General features: G+C 35.1%; 1 protein-coding gene across 2 annotated transcripts in view; it reads left to right on the top strand.

The window, feature by feature from the left end:
- The window catches only part of LOC132911453 (potassium channel subfamily T member 2), a 203,179-nt gene extending 178,245 nt beyond the window's left edge, over positions 1-24,934 (top strand). Inside the window, exons 8-23 of one of the 2 annotated variants that reach the window (XM_060968074.1) lie at positions 1,912-2,095; positions 4,582-4,746; positions 4,993-5,213; positions 5,421-5,618; positions 5,747-5,973; positions 6,196-6,717; positions 8,873-9,034; positions 9,562-9,715; positions 14,340-14,445; positions 14,517-14,644; positions 14,837-15,088; positions 15,389-15,500; positions 16,382-16,567; positions 17,257-17,388; positions 18,583-18,696; positions 19,502-24,934. In XM_060968074.1, the coding sequence (XP_060824057.1) occupies positions 1,912-2,095; positions 4,582-4,746; positions 4,993-5,213; positions 5,421-5,618; positions 5,747-5,973; positions 6,196-6,717; positions 8,873-9,034; positions 9,562-9,715; positions 14,340-14,445; positions 14,517-14,644; positions 14,837-15,088; positions 15,389-15,500; positions 16,382-16,567; positions 17,257-17,388; positions 18,583-18,696; positions 19,502-20,398 (3,760 nt within the window). In that variant the 3' untranslated portion in view covers positions 20,399-24,934. The remainder of the gene's footprint in view (positions 1-1,911; positions 2,096-4,581; positions 4,747-4,992; positions 5,214-5,420; positions 5,619-5,746; positions 5,974-6,195; positions 6,718-8,872; positions 9,035-9,561; positions 9,716-14,339; positions 14,446-14,516; positions 14,645-14,836; positions 15,089-15,388; positions 15,501-16,381; positions 16,568-17,256; positions 17,389-18,582; positions 18,697-19,501) is intronic. The other variant, XM_060968083.1, reaches the window with a different exon arrangement.
- Positions 24,935-26,359: the final 1,425 nt, after the last annotated feature.

Genomic DNA, 26,359 nt, shown 5'->3' with positions numbered 1-26,359 from the left:
ACGTTTGAAGTTTGTCAGAGCACGAATCCACGGTAGTTTAAATCATCTTAACAGTTTTTAGGTATCTTCTGGAAAATGAAACCAGGTATCATATCTCAATATAAAATCTGAAAGTATGTCGATCGACGCGAAGTTACCTGCGGTATCGAACCACACTGTGGGAGTAACTAGAATCGTAATAAACGATTTTGAGAAACAATGCGGTTTTGAAACGAGGAACGAGTCCGAAAGCGTGAGGATAGTTTGGATATTTGTTGATACACATCAACGTATTCGAACGCGAAACGAAAGTCGTCCAATTAAAAAAGCAATATTGTTCCTCTTCTCTCGCTATTCAACGTTTCTTTGTTTCTTTTTTTTTTTGTCTTTTTATTTCGGTTGATTCGCCAAGCAGCGTTTTCGAATGGGAATACTAAATCGCGGGTCAAAATGTGCAGTGAAAATTCGTACGCACGAATCAGGCAATTTTGTTTCGATGTTTCGTTTGAATTTCGATAAATAATATGAGGCGAATATTGCCTTGAATCGGTTGAAGGCTAAATTGATCCATTCTATTCGATAATGATTTTTACACGGAATATTTTACAACGTTAGCGAATGCAACGAAGGCGAAGGAATTCAACGTTTTAAAATTGTTCGCCTTTTTTTGCTGAAAAAGCAAGCACGTTGATAAAGGGTATTCCTTTGAGGGAAGTAGATCTATCAAGTGTTAACAAAACTAATCAAAAAAGCTTATATTATATTGGAAGAGTTCTAAAAATAAAGAAGATTAAACTACTGAAATCTCTTATCGTCGAAACATTGAAAACAATTGTCTGAATGAATTCTTAAGTATTTCTTTAAATCCTGCGATTACATCTTACGCGATACTATTAAATTTATTTTAATTTAAAACACTTGATGAAAACATGAGGAGGTATTTGAAATACATCTCTAAATAAAAAAGGACTCATTATACAATCACCTCGTTATAGTATAAAAATAGTTGGTTAAACACGAACAGAAAGAGAAAAGACCAATTCGCACAAATATAAACTCGATACAGATATGAGAACGAGGCCGCATGCATAATACGGACTGCTGTCGTTTGTAAATGTTCTTCGTTAGAAAGAGTTCGCTTTTACCAAACGAGGTAAACGTTTTTTTAACCTCGACGTTTCAACGATCCTTTTGCTTTCACGAGGATGAAAGAACATCCGATGGTATCCCTCGATGTTCGAGAAATACGAACTACTAATTGTACAATCGGTTCCAGTCGACTGTGAATCGTACATTGGCCGGTGTAAGGCTTGAATTATTCTTGAGTCCGTAAATTATTGTTGTTAAGGTTACTCGGTGTATGTGGAATTAAAGAAACGCGTGGGTAAATTGTAAGGTATTGTAAGTATATATGTATATTGCGAATATTAAAGTACAAAGTGTGGAATACAACGTAAGCTGGTCCAGATCCGCACGCTAGCAATGTTACCCTGAGACTAAAAGAACCGCCGAAAACCAACGTCGCACGTGTACCGCTTATGGTCTGTCATCGACGCATTCTTCTGTCTATGCGCTATCGAAGACCTTAGCGCTTGAGAAAACCGAAGACCAAATGTAGAATTTTCTTAGAAGTTTATTTTTTTATTTTATTTTATTTTGGTTTTTTACAATTTGTCCTTATGGACATTTGGTAAAGTGTTATATCTTATTAGTGAAAAAAAAAATAAAATAAAAATAAATATAGCATGTGGGTGGCTACCCCCAGCGGGGTGCCAGCTTCGTTTTTTCTAAGTTATATCTTTTATGCTTTCTTAGAAGTGGCGATCACTTCGACAATTGTCTCTGAAACACACACGGTGACTTGAATGAAAATGACTTGAAGTCTGTGATCTCGTGATTCGTAAAACGCGTGTTTTAATTTACCTGTTTCAGCGTATGTGGGATTCAACACTTCCAGAGAGCGGGGCACAGGCATCTGAATCTGTTTCAAAGCACATATTACGTTGTAGTCACGTTTTCTACGGTCGGCTACGGGGATTTTGTACCTGACATTTGGCCCTCGCAGCTTTACATGGTCATCATGATCTGCGTTGCTCTCATAGTTCTACCTACTCAGGTATGTGTTATGTTTTACGAATCATAGTTTTGTCTATTATAGTTCGTCTATTTCTTAATTAACTGTGAGGAAACCGATAGGACAATAATATTATTATAATATATATAATAATAGTATAATAATACAATAATATATATATATATTAATAGCTGAATTTCATATTAATGTCTCGTGTTATACGTGATAACTGCTTTAAATTATCCAGTTTAATTTTGCATTCGTGCGAAACGTTTTTACGACAATTGACACAATTTTCCGCTGTACGAAACGTCACAAAGACAGGAAGTGTTCGACTATTACTTTCTGCTATTGTAGCGATATTTATCGTCCGGAGAGTAACCAGTCACATGAAACTTTATTTCCCTTTTAACGACGAATGTTACGACAGAAACGATGCGACGCGTTCGTTTGCTGACGATCGTAGAAGCGCTATCGATTTTCCCCCGATCATCGTCCGACGAAAATCGAAAGGCAAGTGATGGCGTGAGACTTTTATATCCAAGAACTTAATGGTCGGGAAATTACTTGAACTTAATGGCCACAAATTCCTATACAGCAATTGAGATATCAGAAACTTAATGTTGTGAGATTCGATACGTAATATGAAACTCCATCTCTTAATTGTTTGAATTTTATTTTATTCTTAATGGATATCATTGCGTTATAGTCGACTATAAAAATTGTGAATTAACTTTATGCCGAATTACTTAATTTTCTTAATTAATCTTCTTATATTTCTGATATCAAGTTAATTAATTTTGAGGATATTTAACTCTAATTTGTATTCTATATTTTATACAACAGAATGGTGATGTTCGCGACTTAAAATACAGAAAACAAAGGGCTAAATTGCATCGATTGAATGATCTCTTTAAATTTGCTGAAGCACAATTTTTCTAGATTTCATAAGTACGCTATTCACCGCTGCGTCATCGTGTCAAGTGACACGACATTGAATTATTATACATAATCTATATTTAATAAGCCCAGTTTGGAATTCAAATTTAAACTAAAGCGCGATATCGACACATCTCTCGAGTTCAAGTACACGTAATCCTTTTTACGAGTGTGCTACGGTATAATAAAACGAGCGAATAAGTACTTGTATCTTGACTAAACTAAATTTAACTAAACTCAACTAAACCGAACCAAATTAAAACACTAAAAGTAAAAAGTAATCTCTCTCCACAGTTGTGTCATCAATCGTCACGTTAATTAATGATTGAATAAGCAAATAGCTAATAACCGTTAATATAGAATGTTGTTTGAAGCTCTGCGAATGGTTGCAATGATATAAAGTCAGCGATGCATAATACGTATACTGCTTCTATAACTGTGAATGTAATTGTAAATGAAAGTTACAGCTAGTTATCGTCATAAATGACTTCGCTACAGTAATTAATCTACGATATACAAGTAAATAGCGTCGCATACAAAACTCATTGCCAGCCCTTTGTGTGTTTATGAAAGGATTCATAAAATTTCGATGTGTAGCATGTAATCTAATTAATGCTGGTCGGTAACAAACGTTTAATTAAATCCTTTATGGTGGCGGAAGCTAACCTAAATTCCCTATCCTACTTGTTGACCGAAATCATTGACTAATGACAGTAGGAGATATCAAAGGCTAGCTATCGGTTGATGGCACAGATTGCGATGACAGCGATAAACGTGCGATTCAGCCGTCAGGACTGTCGATGACGTATAATATGCGAATATTCTGATAAAAGGAATCCTTAGGATACAGATACATCTACATAATGAATTAAAATTGACAGAATTTAGTGACTTAATATAATTTTCGTAATGTAGTGTTATTATTTTAATCGATATTTTTCAATCTGTTATATCGATGTCAAATAATTTTTACGACGTAATTATAAAATTACGATAATTCTTCGAACGATGATATTGTTTTATTTGACATTTATTTTGAAATAAAAATATTTCTTTGGGAAATACAACTTTTCGATAAAATTATATTTAACGATTTGCAATGAAAATTAGAGATGTTTTACTAAAGTGACAAAAGCATGCAAAGAAAAAATAAGTATAGCAATTTTTTAAATTGTTGGAATTTAAGATTCATAAAATCTCTCTTTCAGTGAAAACTCTAGAAATTTGTCAATATATTAGGTTGTCCGAAAAGTGTCTTTCCTTTACAGACACGTCTTTTACAACGGCGTATCTTCCATCAGCATCAGCACAAAATGGATCGTACGTAATTCGATAAAATAATATAAAACGAAAAATGTAGCGCATCCATTATTTCTTTATAAAACGAAAGAAACTTCTCGGACGACCTAATAATTTGCTACATTCTGCAACTCTAAAAGTACCTTCGAAATTTACTTTTTATCGCGATAAAAGTTGTCCTTGCATTTTACTCGAAAAAATAGGGAATACGATTATTCTACAATAATCATAGTCAGTCAGTTAATAAATGGCAAGTAGGTGTGTAGTGACATCCGAAATTTCTCTAACAGTTTGAGCAGTTGGCTTTCACGTGGATGGAAAGACAAAAACTAGGTGGCTCGTATTCCTCGCACAGAGCGCAAAGCGAGAAACACGTGGTGGTATGTAGTACAACGCTGCAAGCCGACACCATCATGGATTTTCTAAATGAATTTTACGCCCATCCCCTTCTACAGGTGAGAAATTCGATCGTGTAATTACTCTTGGCCAATTTAATTCCCTTCTCGATTTTCTTCTCCATTTTCCTCTGTTCTACTGACATAGTACGCTTTTAAATTTACAAATTCCATTTTATCATTAAAGTAATTAAAGTAAAATTTAAATGAACATCTTAACAATATCGACACTTCGTGCATAATTATAACATAATTAGAGTTTCGGTATATTCTTGACAAAAGTTTCATGAATTTAATTATTATTAGGACTACTACGTTGTATTATTGTCACCTATGGAACTGGATACCACGATGAGAATGATTCTACAAGTGCCCATTTGGGCGCAAAGGGTAATCTATATTCAAGGATCGTGTTTGAAAGATAGTGATCTTACCAGGGCGAGAATGAACGAGGCCGAAGCCTGCTTCGTTCTTGCTGCAAGAAATTACGCTGACAAAACCGCTGCTGACGAGCACACGATACTCAGGTCAGTTCCGTTTGAAGAATTGAAAAGACAAAAGAAAAATCGTACGTGAAACATTGATAAATTGTTAACTTATCGAACGATTAATTTTTAACAATTTTATACGCACGAAGAATATGTGGATAGCATGTCATATAATATACAATAACTTTTCCCGTTGACTGAGAATAAAGAAAAATGTCTTATGGATATTTGGCTGATCGGCAACAGGTCGTGGGCAGTGAAGGATTTTGCACCAAACGTTCCTCAGTACGTACAAATCTTCCGTCCGGAGAACAAACTTCACGTGAAGTTCGCGGAACACGTGGTGTGCGAAGACGAATTCAAGTACGCCCTTTTGGCGAATAATTGCACGTGCCCTGGTGCTTCGACCTTGGTTACTCTTCTACTGCACACTTCCAGAGGACAGTAAGTATAAAAGCGAATTTTTCCATCGAAAGAATTACACAGAAATCAATCAAATAGTGTTTTGTCGTGGTAAGTCATTAACTAAAATTTATTGGAAGAAAATGATCCGTCTGTCCCTGATTTTTTAGAGAGGGACAGCAATCGCAAGAAGAGTGGCACAGGCTGTACGGTAAATGTTCGGGAAACGAGATTTATCACATTATTCTCGGAGATTCTCGATTTTTCGGCGAGTACGAGGGTAAATCCTTCACTTACGCGTCCTTTCACAGTCATCGGAAATACGGGGTGGCATTAGTCGCGGTCCGCCCAGCGGAACTTCCGGAATTTTACGAAGATACCATCCTTTTAAATCCTGGTAACTTTCGAATATCGTATAATTTATATTCTCGCTCTTATACGTATTCTCATACTCAAAATCAAAAACCAAGTAAATAACAACTAGCCCCAACATATCACAATGAAAGACGTATTTTTCCCCAAAAACGTATACAATCTTTTATTTAATTTCTTAACTATCAAAATCTACCATCGATCGAGATTCTCAAAAATTATCTAACTCGTTTCAATGTATCGCAAGGTCCGCGACACATAATGAAGAAAACGGACACCTGTTACTACATGAGCATTACAAAGGAGGAGAATTCGGCGTTCGTGGTGGCGAACAACCAAACTGGAACCGTGGCGGAGGGTACGCAAGTGGTCGTGGAGACGAAGACCGATGGGACCGGAAACACGAACAGTAATTCGGCCAGCAACACAACAACGAACAACACCACTACCACGATGAATTCTGGCACAGGGGCAGGCACTACAACGACTACGACGACGACGATCTCTACCAGCTGCACGATCGCCGGTGGTGATGGGAACGGTACTGCAAACAAGCCCGGTGCCAACGAGCACCATCGTTATTCCAACAGTTGTAACAATGCGCTGAACGAAACAGCTTGCTGCAGACAGGAGACGACCTGCACGGGGCCCCGTGGACAGAACGTACACGGTACACAGGCACACAGGGCCCCACAGGTTATTTTGCAGGTCCTCCCTAGCACGCCCACACCACTCGAACACCACAACATACTCGCATCCAATGTCCACCGTGAGTGTCGCATGCGCTTGCCCTTATCTTCTTTTCTTTTATCTTACTCTCTTTTTGGTATTGGTTCTCGTTGTTGTTCCTTTCGTCTTTTTCATCTGATTTTGGCGATACGATTTATAGCTGTACTTTGATGTATCCGTTTTATATCGGTGGACAATTTAATCTTACGCAAGGATATTTGGGCATTTTTATACGTTATCGGAAGAAAGCTCGAAGGGCAGGATGAAGTTAGTACGATTATTAATGAATTATCGTTGTGAGAAAGATGAGAAGAGTATCTATGATATTAATGGCAAATGGTAATGTTTCATTTATTTCGCGTTATGCGGTAGAAATAATGAAGAATGATACAGTGGATTTGATTCTAACGATGCCTCTGCATATTGGGATTTATAAATAATTAATTTGTCAAAGAATATAGTTTAATATAACTTAGATAGATATAGTTTGAGAAAGTATTAGATTTAGGGAATATTTATTGAATAAAAATTAGTTATGGAATTAACTGTAAGAAGCTTCGAACACATTATCATTTAATTCTGTGGAAAAATGTACTTAACAGTTATCACAAATTTATAACTTTATCATTTCATACAGCTCCACTTACAATGATATATTTTATACCATAACGTTACTATATAACAGATCTTGATACATTATACTTGATAAATTAATGTTATCAAATTTTCTGTGGGTGATATATTTGCGTTTTAGAGACAGACATTCGTTAAATGTATTTTACGGTGGATACTTTTTAGAGAAATATGGTGCCGTTTTTTTTATACTTGCATAGTTAGAATAATTGGTACAGTTATATTCTTCGTATCATTTATAAAAAAGATTTATGAAAAGATATGTCGTATAAATTTCAACAGAACGATAAATCGATCGACGTAGTATAATAATGTAAGATTGATCAGGGTTTCATACGTACCAAATGAATAATACATATATTAAACGCAAATGTTATGAATTTATGCTGCATTAGACTTTAATATGTTAATTATGTTGGTACTGATCTCTCTCATTAATTACCATTTCTGTCGCAGTGTAACTAATTTACAGTTCTGCATGCAGTAGATTGGAACGTATAAAAGCAGATAGAAAGTTAATATGTATGAAATTATAAATAACTACTTTACAGAATTAATTGCTAAATTAAATTCTTCCTTTTAAATAAATATTTCCTTGTTCTATCTAAAGATATTTTTATTTTCTTAACTCAGTTTGCTTGTACTAACCGTTTAAATTATATCGTTGATAAGAATAACAAATAAACATCTAAGCTTAGTGGCATGGCTTTATAACTTAATGCAATGTTTTTGCATTATGTAAATGTTCTTTTCTCTCGTGACTTGTAGATGCATGTTACTATATAAAAAAATACGCATGCATAGAATTGAAATTTATGTATAAGAGTTTTTACTCCGAATATAATCTGACTCGAATTAACAACACCGACACATTTTATGTAATTCCTTTATTTCAAACTATGGTGGATATTAAAATACAAAAATATTTTAAATGCTTAACATTAAATAATAATAAAATCTTCTATGTGATTAAAATATAGACGAACGATTTCCTGCTTTCTTTTCTTTTCTTCAATTCAAAACGTTCGCATTATTTTAATCACTAATAAATGGACTCCATAAACATACATACCACAAAACAGCGTTGAAAGTTACAAAAGCGAAGTGTTCAGCTTGCAAATAATAATCTCCGATCAAAATAAAAAAATTACCACTATTACTTTGCATTATGATATAATTACTAGATACGTAGAAAAATTCTAACTGAAGATATATAGCATCTTAATTTATTTTTCAACATCACTTATCAAATTGAACAGATATTAAGGAGAAAAAGATATTAAAAGAAACGTATCGTAATTAATTGGCGATAAAAGAATAAAATATACACAGAAAATGTAAACTATTGAAAATAAGTGAACAACAGTACACAGTTTCGACAATTCTTTAATTTACACATAAACTAATATTTCTTCATGAAGTGTTTTAGAGGATATTTTTTTATACTCCTCCTTTTATCAGTCATGATGAACGGACTGTATTTCTATTTTCATTAGAAACTTTTTCATATTTTTAGGAGACGTGTGTAAATAATTATTAATAACAGACCTCTAATTTTATAGCAACCTATTTAGACCCAGGAGGATTTGGAGATTCGCGACAGTGTTTGAAAGATGGAGGATCTTCGCCGCAGACACCGATAACCGGAAATCATTTGGACGTTCCACGATCCTTAGATCCTAATCCCAATCTGCTGAGTCCCGAAATTCTCACACAAAGAAGAGGTAAATTAATAATTAAATCAATATTATTCCGCATGCTTAGTTAAAATCTGTAAATTCACGTACAAAGACAGATATGGAAATATGGAAGTAGTATAAGTCAACCATTATAAGTACAGGAGAAGAATTTTGCAATTTTTGAAGGAAACGCATGATGTATGTTAAATAATACATTCTTAAGCGATCGCTATTTGATGTCCAGAGTACTAGTGCAATAAATCATTTATTATAACATGTATTTGATAAATAATGTTTAAAATGGAAAGATGGTGATTCTTCTTTTAATCGCTGCCAATCAACGTTTAATTTCCACTGAAACATATAGTGGCAAAGTATAAATAAGAAACTGCTTGCTCGTAAATTCAACTAATTATATCACTATAAGTATCATGTATTTCTATTTGAAAATATTAGTAAGAGTCAGAATAATCATCCAAACGTAGTTGTACAAAATAAAAATAAAATGTAAAATACATAAAATTCTATAACATGTGAATTCCTATAAAAGAAAGTACATCAAAACGTTGCAGGAAGTAGAAGACCGAGCATTTTACCAGTACCGGACATGTTAACGAGCTCAACCTTGCATCTTCCCGGTCAAGAGTCTTTGGACCACGAAGGTGACGAGTCTGAGGACGAAATGGACGACGACGTACCTTGGAGATCGCCCAGCGAGAAAATAGCGTGAGTATGATCGACTCCTGATCGCAATTCATTTCATTTCTTTCTTAAGTCCAAGGTTGGAAGGATCGAAGGTACAAGGTTTCCTAGCACATCTAATATGAACATGAGGAAACTGACGGTCAAAGATTAGCGCTCGTTACAAATTTATAGATACGTTTATTAGATAGATGAGAAAGCTGGTTTCCTCTCTTTGACAAATCCTTTTGATCTATGTACTAAAGCACGATCGTGAAATCCTTTACGAGTGAAACGATCATGCACTATCTCGGGCACTTGCATGGCACAGTCTCTTGTGCATCGAACGTATTTTGTGTATAAATTTTTTCTACATATACACATATGCATATCTATATACTACATATTACTACCATATGTACTATATATTGGTATATGAATATATACTTATATTTGTTTATATATTTATACATATACCGGATGAATGTACCTTGTTTGTCATTGTTTTTATATTCTGAATATTGTACATTATACGTCTGGATATTAGTCTTTAGGAAGAACATACTGGCTACTTGAAATATTAGATTTTGCACTATACTACGTCAAACTATTTAGATTATTATTTAGCGTTATATATATGAGAATATTGCCGGTATTTTCTTTGCAACGCAATGAAGATACACTGTAGGATCGTACAGTCGATAGAATATTCATTTTTGATATCTCGTTTACGCACGATCGTTCAATTACAGACGTCCATATGTTTTACCATTATTACAGACGTACAGTATATTTATTTATTAATTTGTAAGATAATATAAATTAACGCGATTCGATTTTATTCAGTGATATATAGATTTCTTTGGTGAAACATTTTACAATTAAAGACGTTTAAATATAGAAACTCGTAATATTCTCCATTAAATTGTGGTAATGAAGTAAACGTTGAAACATTTCTGAGACGAATCGTCTGTCGTGAAGGGTTAATCAAGTAAACGAAAATCTGTACTATCTTATCAGAGTTACTATCTATTATAGGAAACAACGTTTAGCAGTTACGCTGCAGAAACTATGCACCATGCTCATCTTGTTTCTGCACCCCTAGATGTTATTTCCTCTGATCGCCTATTCGACGTAACGTACCCATAACGTAACCCTATCAATTTCCTGTCTTACGATGATTTAGTAGCGTTCGAAGATCACAGGGGAAAACACGACGAGTACGTCCTTTTTTTATCTTTTCCTTTTAATAGGAATTTATGATTAAACGGGAAATTTTTAACGTGACACGATGGAAATAATCTGTCAGTTTCGAAAATGTAATTATTTTCAAATAGTTGATAAATCGACAAAGTTTCGTGGAAAGCTAAGGTATAGTTATTAAAACGAACAGATATTTCGATGCTTCGATATTACGACGAGCAATATTGTGAAAATTTGAAAGGGGGTGTGAAAAGGGGATTTGTCGAAATCAAATAGAGCGAGAATCTTTCAATTTTAAAATTGCTTCCTCGTGAAACAGAAGAGATGTAACTCGTCGTGTTCTTCCTTGCAGTCTTTATTTTCAAAGATACAAAATCTATATTTTGTCTTCTTGCCATCCAGTATTTACCATCCGACACTTGTCCACACATTCGTCACATCCGTGCAAACACTTTCGGAATAAAGTTTCCATTCGATACAATACATAACAAATTTGCTCGAATTGAAAAAAATTTTGATTTCGAACGACAACAACGACGACGACGACGACGAAATTTCCATCTCGAAACGTGTAACGTCGAGCGATCTGAAAAGTTCGAATGTCATGGTGACAAGAGACAGACAGGGCGAATAAGGTAAAAGTTTTGGAGCACGAGAGATCGTTGTCACGCGAAACCTGTCATTCAACATCCTAAAATACAATTAAACGCAAGTTTACGTTGATGGTCGGTCTGTCCTGTATGAATGTCTCTCGATGCCTGTGCCACACTAATCGACCGTCGATGGTATTGAATCGCTGCTCGATGCTGTCCTGCCTGACACCCTATATGTCCTCATGGATGTTTTCGATGTCTTCCTTCTTGCATCGTCTTTATGCACTGCCGTCTCCACGCACGACCTTTGCCCAGCAGTTTCAAAGGGTGAGTTCACGTTTTTATGCTTTCGTACAAACTATCCTCGCGTCTCGTCGCGTCGCGTCGAGGGAACGTTCAGAACGAAAACGTCGAATCGTTTCGATATGTTTCGTTTCTATTGCAAAGTAACGATCAAAGTTACAGTTGATTCCTATAAAATGACTGTTCTCCAAATTTAATTTAGATTTACAAATTTAAGAGAAAAGAATAGTCCAATCAAGAATTACGTCAGTTTAAATATAAAATTGGCAATAATCTTCTGTGAAATAGATTTTTCCTTTATAAAGAGTTTCGTGTATACGTGTGTAATATTTTGGTAATTGAAATCAACGCTTTATCTTGCTCCTAAGGATTATAAAATCCTCTGTTTCTTTTCTTTTTTCTTCTTCCTTCTTAATTAATACTTTGCCTTGGTCACGTTATTAATAGAAAAAAACTGTTTTTATTTCGAAACGTTCCCTCGCTTATTACCTATCATAATATTATGTATGGAGAAAAGGGAAGCGTGAATTAGTTCATGCTCTTAAAAGATTGATTAGCCAGACACTTTCCGCAGCATGCATATTTCAGCGGAAGTTGTGGCGCGTGATCGCGAGACACACGCGAAGAAAATGGGCGAAGGAAGTTGATAAAGAGGTCGCGGTAGATACGCAGCTTCGGAATTTATTAACTGATTCGAGCAAACTTTAGTCATCTACATCGTGCATCGAGGTTCGCTGTTTAATACGGCTCGTTGAATCGTTTGCAATGGAACGAGCTCTGAAATTGAAGTTATTCTGATACGAAACACGCGGCATTGCAAGGTGAATGAAGTTACGAAAATGTTGCACGTAGCCGAAATGAACTTTCCATCAGGTCGGATTGATCGGTTTTCAAGGTATTCGTGTAGCACGAAGTGAATTTATTAGATAAATAATTGTAATTCGCAACACTGCTTCGAACAGCTTCCGTAGGAATTATTGAAATTGCAGTTTTTGACGATACTTTTTATTAAAAAGAAATTTTTTACTATGTTTAAAATTGCCAGGATACGTAACGCAATTAAAATAAAAAAGGAAACGAATAAAAATAAAAGAAGGGTAACGCGTAACAGTCACGAAATTGTTACGATGCATCCTTTAAAGTTGTACTGACCTGAATGGATGAAATTCCCATAGAAACGAATAATGTAGAGATACCAAGCGTATTTTCCATTTAAACTTTGACAATTTATACATTCCACTCGAATATGTACGAACAACCGTGATGCTTTATGCTTATCCCAGGCATAAATATGATTGTTCATACTCATAATTTTAATTTTCATTTACCACTTTGGTCACTATGAGCTAGTATTTGCTTAGTATAAGCATAAATATTATAGAACGTGTATTACTCGGTATTTTTCATATGCAAATCGTTCGTTAGATAGCTCTAAACGCATTAAGATGTTATTCCACATGACTTCTTTAGTCACGCACATATTATTTAAACGTGAGTTGTAAGGGTGGCATGATTGATTTACCTATTTTAAAAATTTTTTTCTCCTCGCGATATTATCATTAATTGATCCTTATATAATGTAGTCAGATTTTATATATCTGTTGCGTATAAAGTTGTAGACGTGTTTATTGAAATTTCAAAAAATCATACGATAACTAAATGTGTATATAAATAGTTCGAGATAAAATGATTTTCATACCGTTTCATATTTATAGACAATAATAAGAAATATTTTGATACACTAACACGTATTAGTTTTATCTATAAATAACTGAGAATGATTTTATGTGAAATAGATGCAACAAAAATAGCAGAATGATGGAAAATATTAGTTTCTGCATAATGCATGTATGTATGTAGATCACACGCGAAAATCTTATCTGACAGTCTTGTAATTTAAATAACTTGACATTTAAATTGAAAATGATGCAGTTCTTTGTTTTCAAATAATTTGAAGAATCAGATTTCGAAAATAGCTCGATACTCGGTATACAACTCTTGCTTCGATACCCTTATTTTATTTAAAAATTGTACACATTTTTAATATTTTGATCATTTTACACATTCGCACATGCTTGTCACGTTGTACACGTCAACGGTATAACATCACATTTTATCACTGTGTCGATATAATTAGTACGATACACGTTGCACATGAAACCTGCGAATCGTGTAAAAATACATTTTCTTCATTTCAGTTTATAATAATTCGTGTCGAAAATAGTTTAAATATTATTTAAAAATAGAACAATTGAAGAGAGCATTAAAAGAATATTCTTATAGATGTTAATCAATTACAATTTGTTTATCATATTATTAGAGAAAAAATGTATATTATATATTAAAAATTGTATAGTTTTTAACATATGTAAAAAAATGATTTCGATTATAAATATCAGGCAGCAAGTGTTCTTCGTGCTTTATATTTCAATGTGACAAAAGATTCCAAACAGAAAGTACAAAATGTCTTTTCATGCATTCGAAAGCTCCCATCTGCTTACAAAGTCAAATGCAATGCATACTGTGTATGAATTATACAACAATTTAATACAACGTCGATGTGATTATAGGATCGTTAAAGGATTTCCACCTGTTTCACCCTTCATAGGGGTCTCGCCAACTTTATGTTATTTGCTGAAAGAAAAGAAACCACTCTGTTGTCTTCAGCTTGCACAGGTGAATATTTGATAGACTTGCAAAGTGAATGCTGATCTCAAATTATAATTGCAAATGTTCTTGGTTGTTAGGTGTGCCAACATTGTAGCTACAGAAACGCGAAAGAGTACAATTGGCAGAATAAGACCATAATCTTGGCAGCTGATTACGCTAGTAATGGGATCTATAACTTCATAATTCCTTTAAGGGCTCATTTTAGGTATCCTCAAAAAATAATATATGCAATTTATCTATAGTGTATACTTTGTACTATCGTTCAAAAGTCTCTACTTTACAAAATGTCTATACTTTGAAACTATACTAATTTATCCTTACTGGAAATTAAATTTCGGAATAAAAGAATATTTGAGTGTAGAAAAATTGCATGATGCTAATCAATGGTCTGTGTTAGGTCCAAAACTTCGCTGAACCCGATCATTCTTCTGCTGGAACGGACACCGGAAATTGCTTTCCTCGATGCGGTGTCTTACTTTCCTTTGGTGTACTGGATGCGAGGTACCATCGATTGTTTGGACGATCTTCTTCGCGCTGGTATCACTCTAGCGGAAAACGTCGTCGTCGTAAACAAGGAACTTAGTAATTCCGCAGAAGAAGACACTTTGGCTGACTGCAATACCATCGTCGCGGTTCAGACGATGTTTAAGTAAGCGTTTGGAAATTTTTCACAAATAACTATTATACTAAACCATGAAAATTACGTGTAAAATGTCGACGATGTTCGATTAATACACATACTATTTTATATTACTCGATAAATATATAAATATATTTAAACCTAGTATTTATACTTGATATTTTAGTATATTATTTTGAATAAGTTCCAAGTTTATACTATTTTTGTCTCATTTTGATTTCAATTTAATTCCTTTACAATTACATTATGTGACGAATATATATATATATGCAAATATATTTACTGAAAGCATTATTCGTGAATTTGCAGATTCTTTCCTAGCATAAAAAGCATAACGGAGCTCTCACAATCGAGTAATATGCGTTTCATGCAATTCAGGGCACACGACAAGTACGCTCTTCATCTCAGTAAAATGGAAAAGGTATTTCTCCCTATTGTTCTAAATGATAATTTTTAGAAGCGCTCGAGCAATTCGTAATTAATAGCAGACTTTGATCTTTCAATAATAATTAATCCACTGATTATTAAATTAAACAATAATTTATGCTTATTTGTATATCGCGTGAAAAATTCAAATATCATTAAATAAAGAAGGAAGTAATAAAATTAGTTTAACGTTAAATATAGAAGTAACAATTTGCATTCAAGTTTACCATGTATTCAAGTTTACTCTACTTTATTAGTAAGTAACCTATTACAGCGATTTCTTAATTAAGTAACTAATCTCCAATGAGGCTTGGTAATACGTAAAATTTGTTATCTTAGATTATCTCGTATTTCCTTACAACGCTACTTGCCTTTAGTGTTTATAAGCACGTATACTTGACCTTTACTTAGTTACCTTATCCGTATAAAGGAAATTTTATTACATTACAAACACGAGACGAGTGAACATATCTTCTATCGTAGAAAAGCAATCAACTTGGAAACCTCTTCAATATCTGGAGTTAACGATGATAGTATCATGTTATGAAATAAATTTGCTTGCATCTTAGTATATTGTAAGGGTTAAAATAATTTTGTTCTTGAAAACGTCAGAACATCTTATTTTATCTCACTTTAATCCTTTCATCCTTTGACAAATTGTTAATGAATTAAATGGTAAAGCTCGTCTTAAACTTTAATGCATTATGCATTTTTTGCAAACACATCAGAAAGAAATATGTTTCTCTAACACTTTCCCATAATAAAAAAAAAATTGAATTCTCAAAGGTGAAATAATTTTCTGTGTAGTATAAATATTAATCAAATTTTTAACTGTAATTAGGAGTATATTTCGAATCATTTTAATTGTTTTAACAGAGGGAAAAGGAAAGAGGCTCGCACATATCTTACATGTTTCGATTGCCTTTTGCGGCTGGCAGTGTCTTCAGTGCTTCTATGTTGGATACACTTCTTTATCAAGCATTTGTTAAAGATTATATGATAACGTTCGTGAGATTGCTGTTGGGTGTGGATCAAGCGCCAGGCTCTGGATTTTTGACATCGGTAAGGATTCGAAAATATTCTTTCACATCCTTCCTTGTTTCTCAATCAAGTTCATCGCAAAAGTATCCGCTCACGTTGAAAATTCACAATCGAGTATACTTTACATACATAACGTCATATATATATGTATAAAAAATAGGAAATAAATGAGAATCTATTTGTTTACAAATATTTATTATTTTTTTCTATACAATAATAATAGCCTAATAATTGAAAAATGAAAATTACGCATATACCGCAAAGTCATATTTTGAACGAACATCTTAAAAAAAATCTGCGCTATATTTAGACCAACCAATTTCTATATTGCACATTTTTTCAAGACAAAAATGATTGAGGTTTAATTATTATCCGAGTAAAAACTTACTCGAAAAGTTTGGAAAATGAAAGAGATACGAAAGAATGGTTGACCTCGTCGTCTTAATTGATGGTTTCATCGATCGAGCTAAAAAAACAGCACTTTTAACTCTATTAACGACACTTCCAACTCAATTACTTTACACTACATGTACATATTTTGCGATAATTCCACTTCCAATTAACCACAACTACGCCCCTAATTAGACACGTTTTCCAACTTAATCTAATTACTCGTACATCCCAAACTGTAATTAACTAATACATCTAAATTTCCAAGGGAGAAAGAAACTCCACCCCCTCAAATTGCTTCATTATCCGGTTAATTACAGATGAGAATTACGAAGGACGACATGTGGATCAGAACCTATGGTAGATTATATCAAAAGCTGTGTTCGACTACTTGCGAAATTCCCATTGGTATTTATAGAACGCAAGACACCACAGTTTCAGACACGTCTCACGTGAGTAAAAAGATTATTCCTTCTCGATAGTGACAACTATAATTATAAGTGATTGGTTCGTGTACTATACATATTCATAAGGGCAGGAAACAACTTTTTGAATGGCAGCTGTGAGTAGCGCATGGTTGTAATCCCGCTCTATCTTATGCTCTGTATCTATCCCGGTGTCAGCTCTTGCAGCGTTTTTTTAGAGATATCTGATCCCTTTCAATGAGAATCAAAGAAATGTAGGGCTCTTGCATCTTGTTGAAACGATGCTCGTAGCACGTCCTTCGATCCTGAACGTGTTCGTTTCTTTGAACCTGCATCGTGTTAGAAATATTATATATATTATTATAAATCGAAATGCTTCTTCCGTTGATAACGCGTTAATTCGACTATTGAGATTCGTTTTTAGTAAACTTCCCGCGCGTGCGTGTGGGTGTGTGTATGTACACGATCGCGCGAAACATCGAATAATATAGATATTTATTCAATACCTACGTATAATGGCCTGTGAAGGTTGCAATTTGCTACTATTAGATATTAGTTTGTGAATAAAGTTCGGTACATCGTAATTGTCTAATTATATTAACAACTTTGAAGCAATTTGCGGTATTTATACGAATGGATTGTTAAAACATACGTATGCTTCGGTTGCAATGAACATTTGAAAAGTGAAAAATAATTTGCGCTTGTAACTATGTAAAAATCATTCCCGAAAGAATAGATAATTTTAAGCTAAATAGATAACTTCTAACATGTTCATATAGTTTCGAGCCTATTCAACCTATTTTATTAATTCCACTTGATGCTACCTTCTTTATTTCCCCGAGTACTTACAGAGGGTTCGAATGCATCGCGTTTAGGTTCGAATCTACTTAAAGAGTACCGTTTCTTTTTTTCCAAATACTTGCTGAATTTCCGAATATATTCTGTTAATGTTCTTGCTTCTTTATCAAAAGACATTTCTATTAAACCTGCGACTCGAGCCTGTCGCTTGTTACGGGCATCCTGTACGCTGCTTCCACGGAGGAAGCTTAATAGACAAAAGTCAATGAACGTACACGATACTAACACAGTAGCCACCGATCATGTACATATGACAAAAGAAAACGAAATAAAACGAAAACTACGATCGAGCAGCGGCGTGCGTACGAAATCTCAACGGTGGGCTATCATTAGTAAGGGTAGAAATGCTTATCGTTTTGGCAGGGCGACTCAGACGCGGAGAGCGATGCCGGCGTCGGCGTGACGTACAAGGTGCGTCATTCGGCGGCAGCTTCGTGCCTTGCGAATTGCGCCACCCGCGACAAGGGTGCCTCAGCTGTGAGTACAGAGTCGACGTTGTCTGGTCGCCGTTTATTCTCTCGATCGATTTCTTCTATGTTGTATATTGTTCACCATACTATTTCTCTTTATATAATCCCCGTACGCCGCATCTCTATTTTCTCTGTTTACCCCTTTCTATCTATTCTATCACGTATACCACTTTCTCTATCGCTCCATTCTAAGCCTTGGTTCTTCTTTCGCTGGTGTTAAAAAAAAAAAAAAAAACTCACCATATTGCAGAGCGCATGCCCAGTGTACCAAAGCAGTCAGTGGCTTCCGGCCTGTGAACGTTCAAGAACTCTCTGCTCGTCTTCACCGCCTACATTGACCTCTCGATCGACCATCGAGAGGACTCACACTTCAATTTTTTGATGATTGACCTTTTGACGTTGGATGGACGGTGATTGATAAACGTTTGGAACATCGTTGAACTTGTTACTAAATTATTCGGTTTAACTCTTTCATTCGTATACGTAAGGTGATTCTCGAAGATGGAGCAATTACGGTAGAACTGCTATTGAATGAACTCTGTTTCACAGAAATATGAATTAATTCGTGAACACTATCGTGGCTTGAAAATTTCCTCGATACACCTCAATACGTGCTTTTCAAATCGAGAAATCGATAGAATGAAATAAATGGAATTAAAGGATATAGGAGTGTCGACAAATCGTCCAATTCGCCAATAATTTATCAATCAATGATCTATCCGAAAGAGCACTAACAATGTGTTATTCGTACGTTCTAAAAATATTCCGTCATTCCACAAATCGAAACTAAAATCCACGCATTTCTTTCAAAGCAGTACTCCGTAAGCCTCGGGGACGAGGCACGAGACAACCATGCCCAGCAGATCGAGAGAGCCGAGATCGCCAACTTGGTCCATTCCAGGATGGAGTCGTTGAACCTCCCAGTAGCCGATTACGACGACGTCTCCGAGAAGCGAAACAGCCTCTCCTACGTGATCATCAATCCCAGCTGCGATCTGAAGCTCGAGGAAGGTGACATCGTGTACCTAGTTCGACCAAGTCCGTTCTCCGCGCAGAAGACCTTCGAACGACACAATTCGAGGAGAAAGAGCAACATCAGCTTCTGTTCGGCTCAACTGGTATCGCAAATGAGCGCAGCAGTAGCTTCGGCCGGTTTAGCAGGAGCTGGGGCAGGAAGTCGTCGAGGATCGGGAATCGGTTTGCCTAGAGCTCCTCCGTTGAGCACCACCAAATCGAATTCCTTGTCCTTACCAGACAGTCCGACGGTGGCTGGCGCTCTACGTGGTCGTTCCAATTCTCTGAGAGTGGTCGACGATATTCTGCTGAGACGTAGCAACTCGTTGAGACAAGGACTGACGATAAGTAGAAGAAAAAGCAGTTTAGAAGACATAGGTTTAGGTGCTCTGTCGCATCCCTCGAACCACAACCCGATTAAAATAGCGCTGAATGGATCCATTGGTCTGGAGGTAACTCCACCTGAGGAAGGCTCCCAGACAGCTATAGCTAGCAACACAGGAATCCTGGACGTGGGTCTGCCTTCTATGCCAGAGTTGACCGCTGCCCTGGGATCCAACATCGATCCTTGTCTAGGTGGATCTCTAGGTGGATTGTACGATCCTCCGAATCTTCAGGGGCCGTTAGGTTCACAGTCGCCGCAGATCCAAGGCGGTACGCAGGATCCTCAGTACATACAGGGGACGATCGTATGATATAACCTTATGTGGGGACGCAGGCTCTCCGGCATGGTGCGAAACAAATGGCTGTAGCGTTCCCACATGACACGTCAAGATCACTAGTTGGGATGTTGATTCTCAGCATCCCGATTGCCGACGATTTTGGTGGGATTAAATGGTGGTGACGATAACGATGAATTACGAGGCGGCCGGAGAGCAAAGGTGTTTGTGTCACAGAGGAGGATGACACACTGTGGTCGGACTTTTATGATTACGGTGAACAGCTTAGACGAATTTTTTACTCCGTTCTACTTTGGTAGTTTGAGTTTAGCTTAGCGGCGATGGTAGAACGAAGATAGTCGACTCGAACCATCGGGGACCTAACGTTGCGACGTCGTATAGTCGCGACCGTGATACGCCGGAACGCTGATACTTCGTTTTCTATATCTGGATGGAACTGGGCGTTAGTCGTTGTAAGTCGTGTGACTCGTTTTAAGTAATTGTTACAAGCCATAATCGTAATTAGTCGAACAAATGATCTAATTACGTTTGTTCAAATGATAAATTATCGGTTGATCTCTGATAAACCTATCGACTTCTTCTCGTTCGATATATATGTAATTCTGATTTAGTGTTACAGAAAATTTCAAAGTTTAATACGAACTTTAAATTATTTAAATTAGTACGAATAAAATGAATCATATGTAGAAGCGTTATTCGATTGAAAGTTTCGTTCGAACGATGCCCAGTTCAACCAACGTATGGTTGTTTCAACGAAGATACGATACTATGTTAATAATAATTCTCTATTTGTAGATAGTGCGATCAGGCGTTTCGAGCAATCACAATTTGTTGCGAGTTTCGTTTTAAAAATCCATTGATATATCTCGTGGCGTGTGTAGTGGTCTATGTTCTTAAAACGGTTTGCTCTCTAGTCGACTCTAGCGTCCCGACCTCCGTGGATCCGATCGAAATTTTCAGCGATCCAAAACGACGACGAGTATATGCTAGATGAAGAAACTCGCGGTAACGCGTGCCAGAGGTCCAGTGACGCGGTTAATCAATTCGAGAAATTATTAAAGCGAAGAAGAAAGAAGCTTGCGACGATGGACAAGATTTAACGACTCTATGATACATTTGAAAATTGAATGAAATATAATTAATTGTATGGTTAAATATTTAAAACGGTATAATTCCTTTTTATTCGATAAGAAACTGAAACCTAAAAATTTATATCAATATGAAATTACATAAATATAAAATTATTTAGAGCATATGACACGCATGCAGATTAATCAGAAATTTATTTATCGGCACAAAAGCGTTGAAAACCTCTTAGCACTTTAACGTTACGAATTATGTATCATTTTTTACCACTATTAACGTTCGAAATCAAGATAATTTTGATTTTTATAAGTGTCTAATACAATAGTAAAATTTTTTTATATCTTCAACGATGACATACCATTTACTTTTGTAAACATTTTTCTACCTTTTGTAAGGTACTTTTGTACCTCGTATTTTGTACCTAATCATGAGTTTCTGAATACATGGTAGATTCTGAATTTGCTATCATTTCATCGGATAAAGAGAAATGACAAAACACGCGAATTTTTTCGAGTAACGTAACAAGTATTAACCATATGCTAAAACGAACAGTTTATATCCGATAATATTTAGTATACAGCGCTGAAGAAAATAAATTCTTGTCCTTCGTCACACGCGATAGCCGACAGAAGTAGGTAAAAAGAAAGAAACGTCTCCCTAGTGCAAACCCCGATTCTAACGTAGAGTCACGTTCTCGGGGGTGAACGTGAGATAATTTTATACTAGAACCAATTTACGACAAGAGTATATCTTATAAATATGATTATAAATATAAATACATGACCATTTTAATCATATCATACGAGGAACTCGGAAAAACACCGATTGGTGAAGGATCGTTATACGTCTAGAGAAGATGAACAGGATAGGACCTGTAAGAGCGAAGAATTGAGAATAAAGCTTCGCGTTCGAATTAATCACGCTACTTGAATTCAAACTTGAAGAGACTTTAAGTCAAATGACACTGAATGAAAAAGGTATATATTTCGAGTCACGTAAATGACAAATTCACATTGGTAAAATGATTTTCAATGGTTTGAATTCGGATAAGAATCGAGGTAAAACTGAGTAATTTGAACGAAGCTTGATAAAATTCTTCGATTATAACGGTCCGTAAGCCTGGTTCTACGTTTGCGAAATAATCGAAATAATCGACTAATAAACAGAAAAGATAATCGTCTAGTCGAAAATGTAGTTGCCATTCGATCGAACGAAGGTTACTCACTTTTATGCAAACGCGATCTTTACTTCTCTTCTTATGATTAGTTGGAAACAAGGCAATCCTCGTTGAAATCTTTTATCGAAGTTCTTCGAGTTTATAATGTTTAATCGGACGAATTGTTTGTTCTTAGCGATGAAAAAGAAACAAGATTCAAGAGAAAAAAAGAGAGTAAAGTTTCGACAATCCGTTTAATCAGTTAGGTGAATACGTAGCCGTCGTTAGTAACGACTTAATTGTATCTATATATTATATTTCTTGACTCAATCGTTTCTCGACCAATTTACACGTTTCTCCGACCAAACGTCATTTTATCGAGTACCTGCTTCGATGCTGCTTCCGCTACGCCAGGCCCGTTTTGTCCTTCGATTATCAGCGATCGGATTAGCTTCATCTTCTGGTTCTTAGTCGAAGAATATCGTCAATATACTATATATTACTCGAGTCCATCGAACTATATCGAAATACGAAAGAATTTCCAAAAACAATCATCGTAAAAGGCCCAGCGTGGACTGTTTTCCGAGCACGAGTCCGATTAAAGCCAAACAGATTCTGCATTTTTCGTTATAGCGCATAAACGAAGCGAATCGATCGATCTCCCTGTCAATCCCTATAGTTCACGTAATCATTATTCTATTTAGCCAAATATGCAAATGAATTTTCTGTAGCGATCGAATCGTTGATCCAGCCGCGAGCATTTTACACTCTCTTCGATATACTTCTCTGGCCCGTTTTTTCAGCCTCTTTGACTTTCTCTCGCTCATTAACTCTCTGTCTTTCTCACCTTGATTAGCGTAACGAAACCCGTCCCGTCTACGTACATCGACCATCTTCGTCGACGTTGATGGCTCGTAGAGTTTAGTACACAGTTTGTGACGCAGCCGTGGTATTTTTCAACGATGATTTTCTATGATCTAACGACGAAAGCACCGAAAACGAGTCTCTGGTTGATCCAGAGATCTGTACGTTTTGCTCTGACTATGAAAACTCGATGCGAAGGATTCTACAAACGTTTAGTTTAATAAAAGTCAGAAAGCATGTAGAGGTTCGAAAAGTATAGCTGTAACGTGGTAACGAATGAAAACTCGTGTATAAGCTTTTCAAAGTTCGAGGACATCGATGGATGTTGATAAGCTCGTAGCACTCGTGATAAATATTCATATGTGGCAAGTTTTTATTTAATCTTCTGTAATGTGATGCAGTGGAATCCGGATTATCGCTGATTAATATCGATTAATGGAACACTCGATTAATCGAAAATTTAAAGACGGACTTTTGTAAGGGAAATTGAAAAAGAAGAATAGAAGTTGAAAGAAATTGTTACATTTTTATGCAAATGATTCTTTTTTCCTGTTCGACATTAGATGATACTTGTGAAATAAATTCAGATTTTTTATAGAAGATTAAATAAGAACTAAATAGCTTCGTGTTAAGAAAACGAAATTGCAAAACGTGAATCACAAACACGATTGAAACAAAAATTACGAAATTCCGACAGAAATCTTCTGGCAGGACAAGTTCCTGTGAATCTTGTATTTTTCGATATTAAAGGGATTCTGCTACCTATATCTTTACCGACTCAACGACCGAAGTGAAAACGAAAAAAATAAAAAAAGACAGAACAATAAAAGCATAAAAAAAAATACGGGCTATATTTAATAATAAAAGAAGAAAACGTAATGGAAATTCTATAAGATACTAACAGAAAGACATTCTTTCAGCAGTGTACATAGATTAATTGTCATAGAATCGATCGAAAACCAATGTGACCTGAAACTAAAGCGAGTAGCGTGTTATTACTATGAGTCGTCGTTCAACAAAAAGCGATGTGAAAGTAAAACTGTCCTCGAGTGTATGTGAAAAATCCTAGTTACGTCTGACATAAGAAAACCGATTGTCCATGATTCTGTTAACATTTGTATAAACATTAGCAACGATGTGAAAGCGCGAAACTCTGGTATCCGTGAGTGGGCAAGTGACATTTTTTATTAACAAGCGACTTTGAAAAAATGAAAACAAAAGAAAAATACGAAGAAAGACGAGAGAAGGGCGAATTGGGAAATAATGTAAACGGTACCGTAAACGTAAAATAAAGTAAAGAGAGAACGCGAACGAACATTTCGCGGATATATCGCTATGTTAACAATGGAGATTAATATTACGGTAATATTAAGAAACTTCAGACGAGTATATATCAGAAAAAAAATTATCGTCGTGTCTTCATAGGAAAAAAAAAAAAAAAGAAACCAAAGAACAATTTTGATTTATCGGCGCGCGAATCCTCGAATCGATAACCCTTTCGCAAGTTCCTTGTCGATTTCTAGTCGATCAGAAGGGTTCTGAGAGTTAAATTACAAAGCGAACTGCCGAGCTTGCGACATCGAGACGATATACATTTTCTCGTTTTTTCGATACACAGCGCGCGGTTTGACCAGTAATCCATCGTTTTATGTGAAAAATACAGAGCGTACTCGAAAGTAATTTATTCACGGTAAATTGATTTTTCATGGATATTGCGTTGAAATTGTATTCTTTGTTTGTACGTAGAGCTCGAAGACAAAACGTGCGGATAACGTTCGTTGCGACGTATTATAGAATTACGCGTGAATTGTTTACGCGTAAATAATGAATAATGAATAATGAGTCTACTGTAATAAGAAATTTTTTCCATGAACGTATCTTTCACCTCGAGGTTCGGTAAAATTATTAACGAGATTGCAGAGTATCTTTCAGTTTTCTACAAAATCGATAATTTCTATTTTTATTTCGAGCAAATTTTGTCGCTTGAACAGTATCGTATCGTTGATCGTGCTACTTTTTACAATTTTATTATTTGCAATTGAAAATAAAATGATTTTTCCAAGTTAAGTGGGAAGAATTAGTCTGTAAAGATTTAAATCTAAATTCTAAACTTAATTTTCAAATCGTGAACGAAAATATTTATTATAAGCTGTTTTCTCGTATTTTTATATAAAATTTTAATCATTGCTTTAAGCAATCGGATATATCGAAGAAATTAATGTCATTAAAAGACATCGTTTATCTTAGAAGTGATAATTTGCTATATCTTTTGTTCCTATGGAAAAATTAGATTATTAATTGAAAAATTCGTTGAAAATTTTCTCTGTGACGTCGTTTAATATGGCATAAGCATCGAAAAAATAACATACAATATGTGTGTAATTTGATTATAAAATATCATTTACGAGTGCAATATGAAATAACGACGAAGAGCGAATTTTTTCATAACAAATGAAGAATGAAAAATTACATTAATGTTTTATTAAAAAAAAAAAATCTCGTGCTGTGCCGAATAATATACAAGTATTTGTATTTTTAAAAAATGTTATAAAGATGAAATAGGTTGAAGTATTCATGTTTTATGAAAAATATGTTCATAAGTATCTTATGAACATACTCAACAAAATATTTAAAGTAGTGGTTCCTTTCAATGTTACAATTATAACAATATCTTTCATTTCTTTTCTTTTATCATTTTAAAACATTACTTCACCTGTATTTCAAAATTTTCGAACATTCAGTGCAAAAGCAACGTAATACAGATTATATCTTTCGTATTTAATTAATTTCTATCGTGTCTTGATTGTTAATTCATTCGTAGATACCCAAAAATTTTATAGCACAGTTGTCATTCTGTCAATTAATTAGAA

The sequence above is a fragment of the Bombus pascuorum genome, chromosome 1, assembly GCF_905332965.1.
Source record: "Bombus pascuorum chromosome 1, iyBomPasc1.1, whole genome shotgun sequence".
NCBI lineage: Eukaryota > Metazoa > Arthropoda > Insecta > Hymenoptera > Apidae > Bombus > Bombus pascuorum.
Note: the sequence above shows the minus strand (reverse complement) of the source record. Positions and strands in the feature narration are given on the sequence as shown.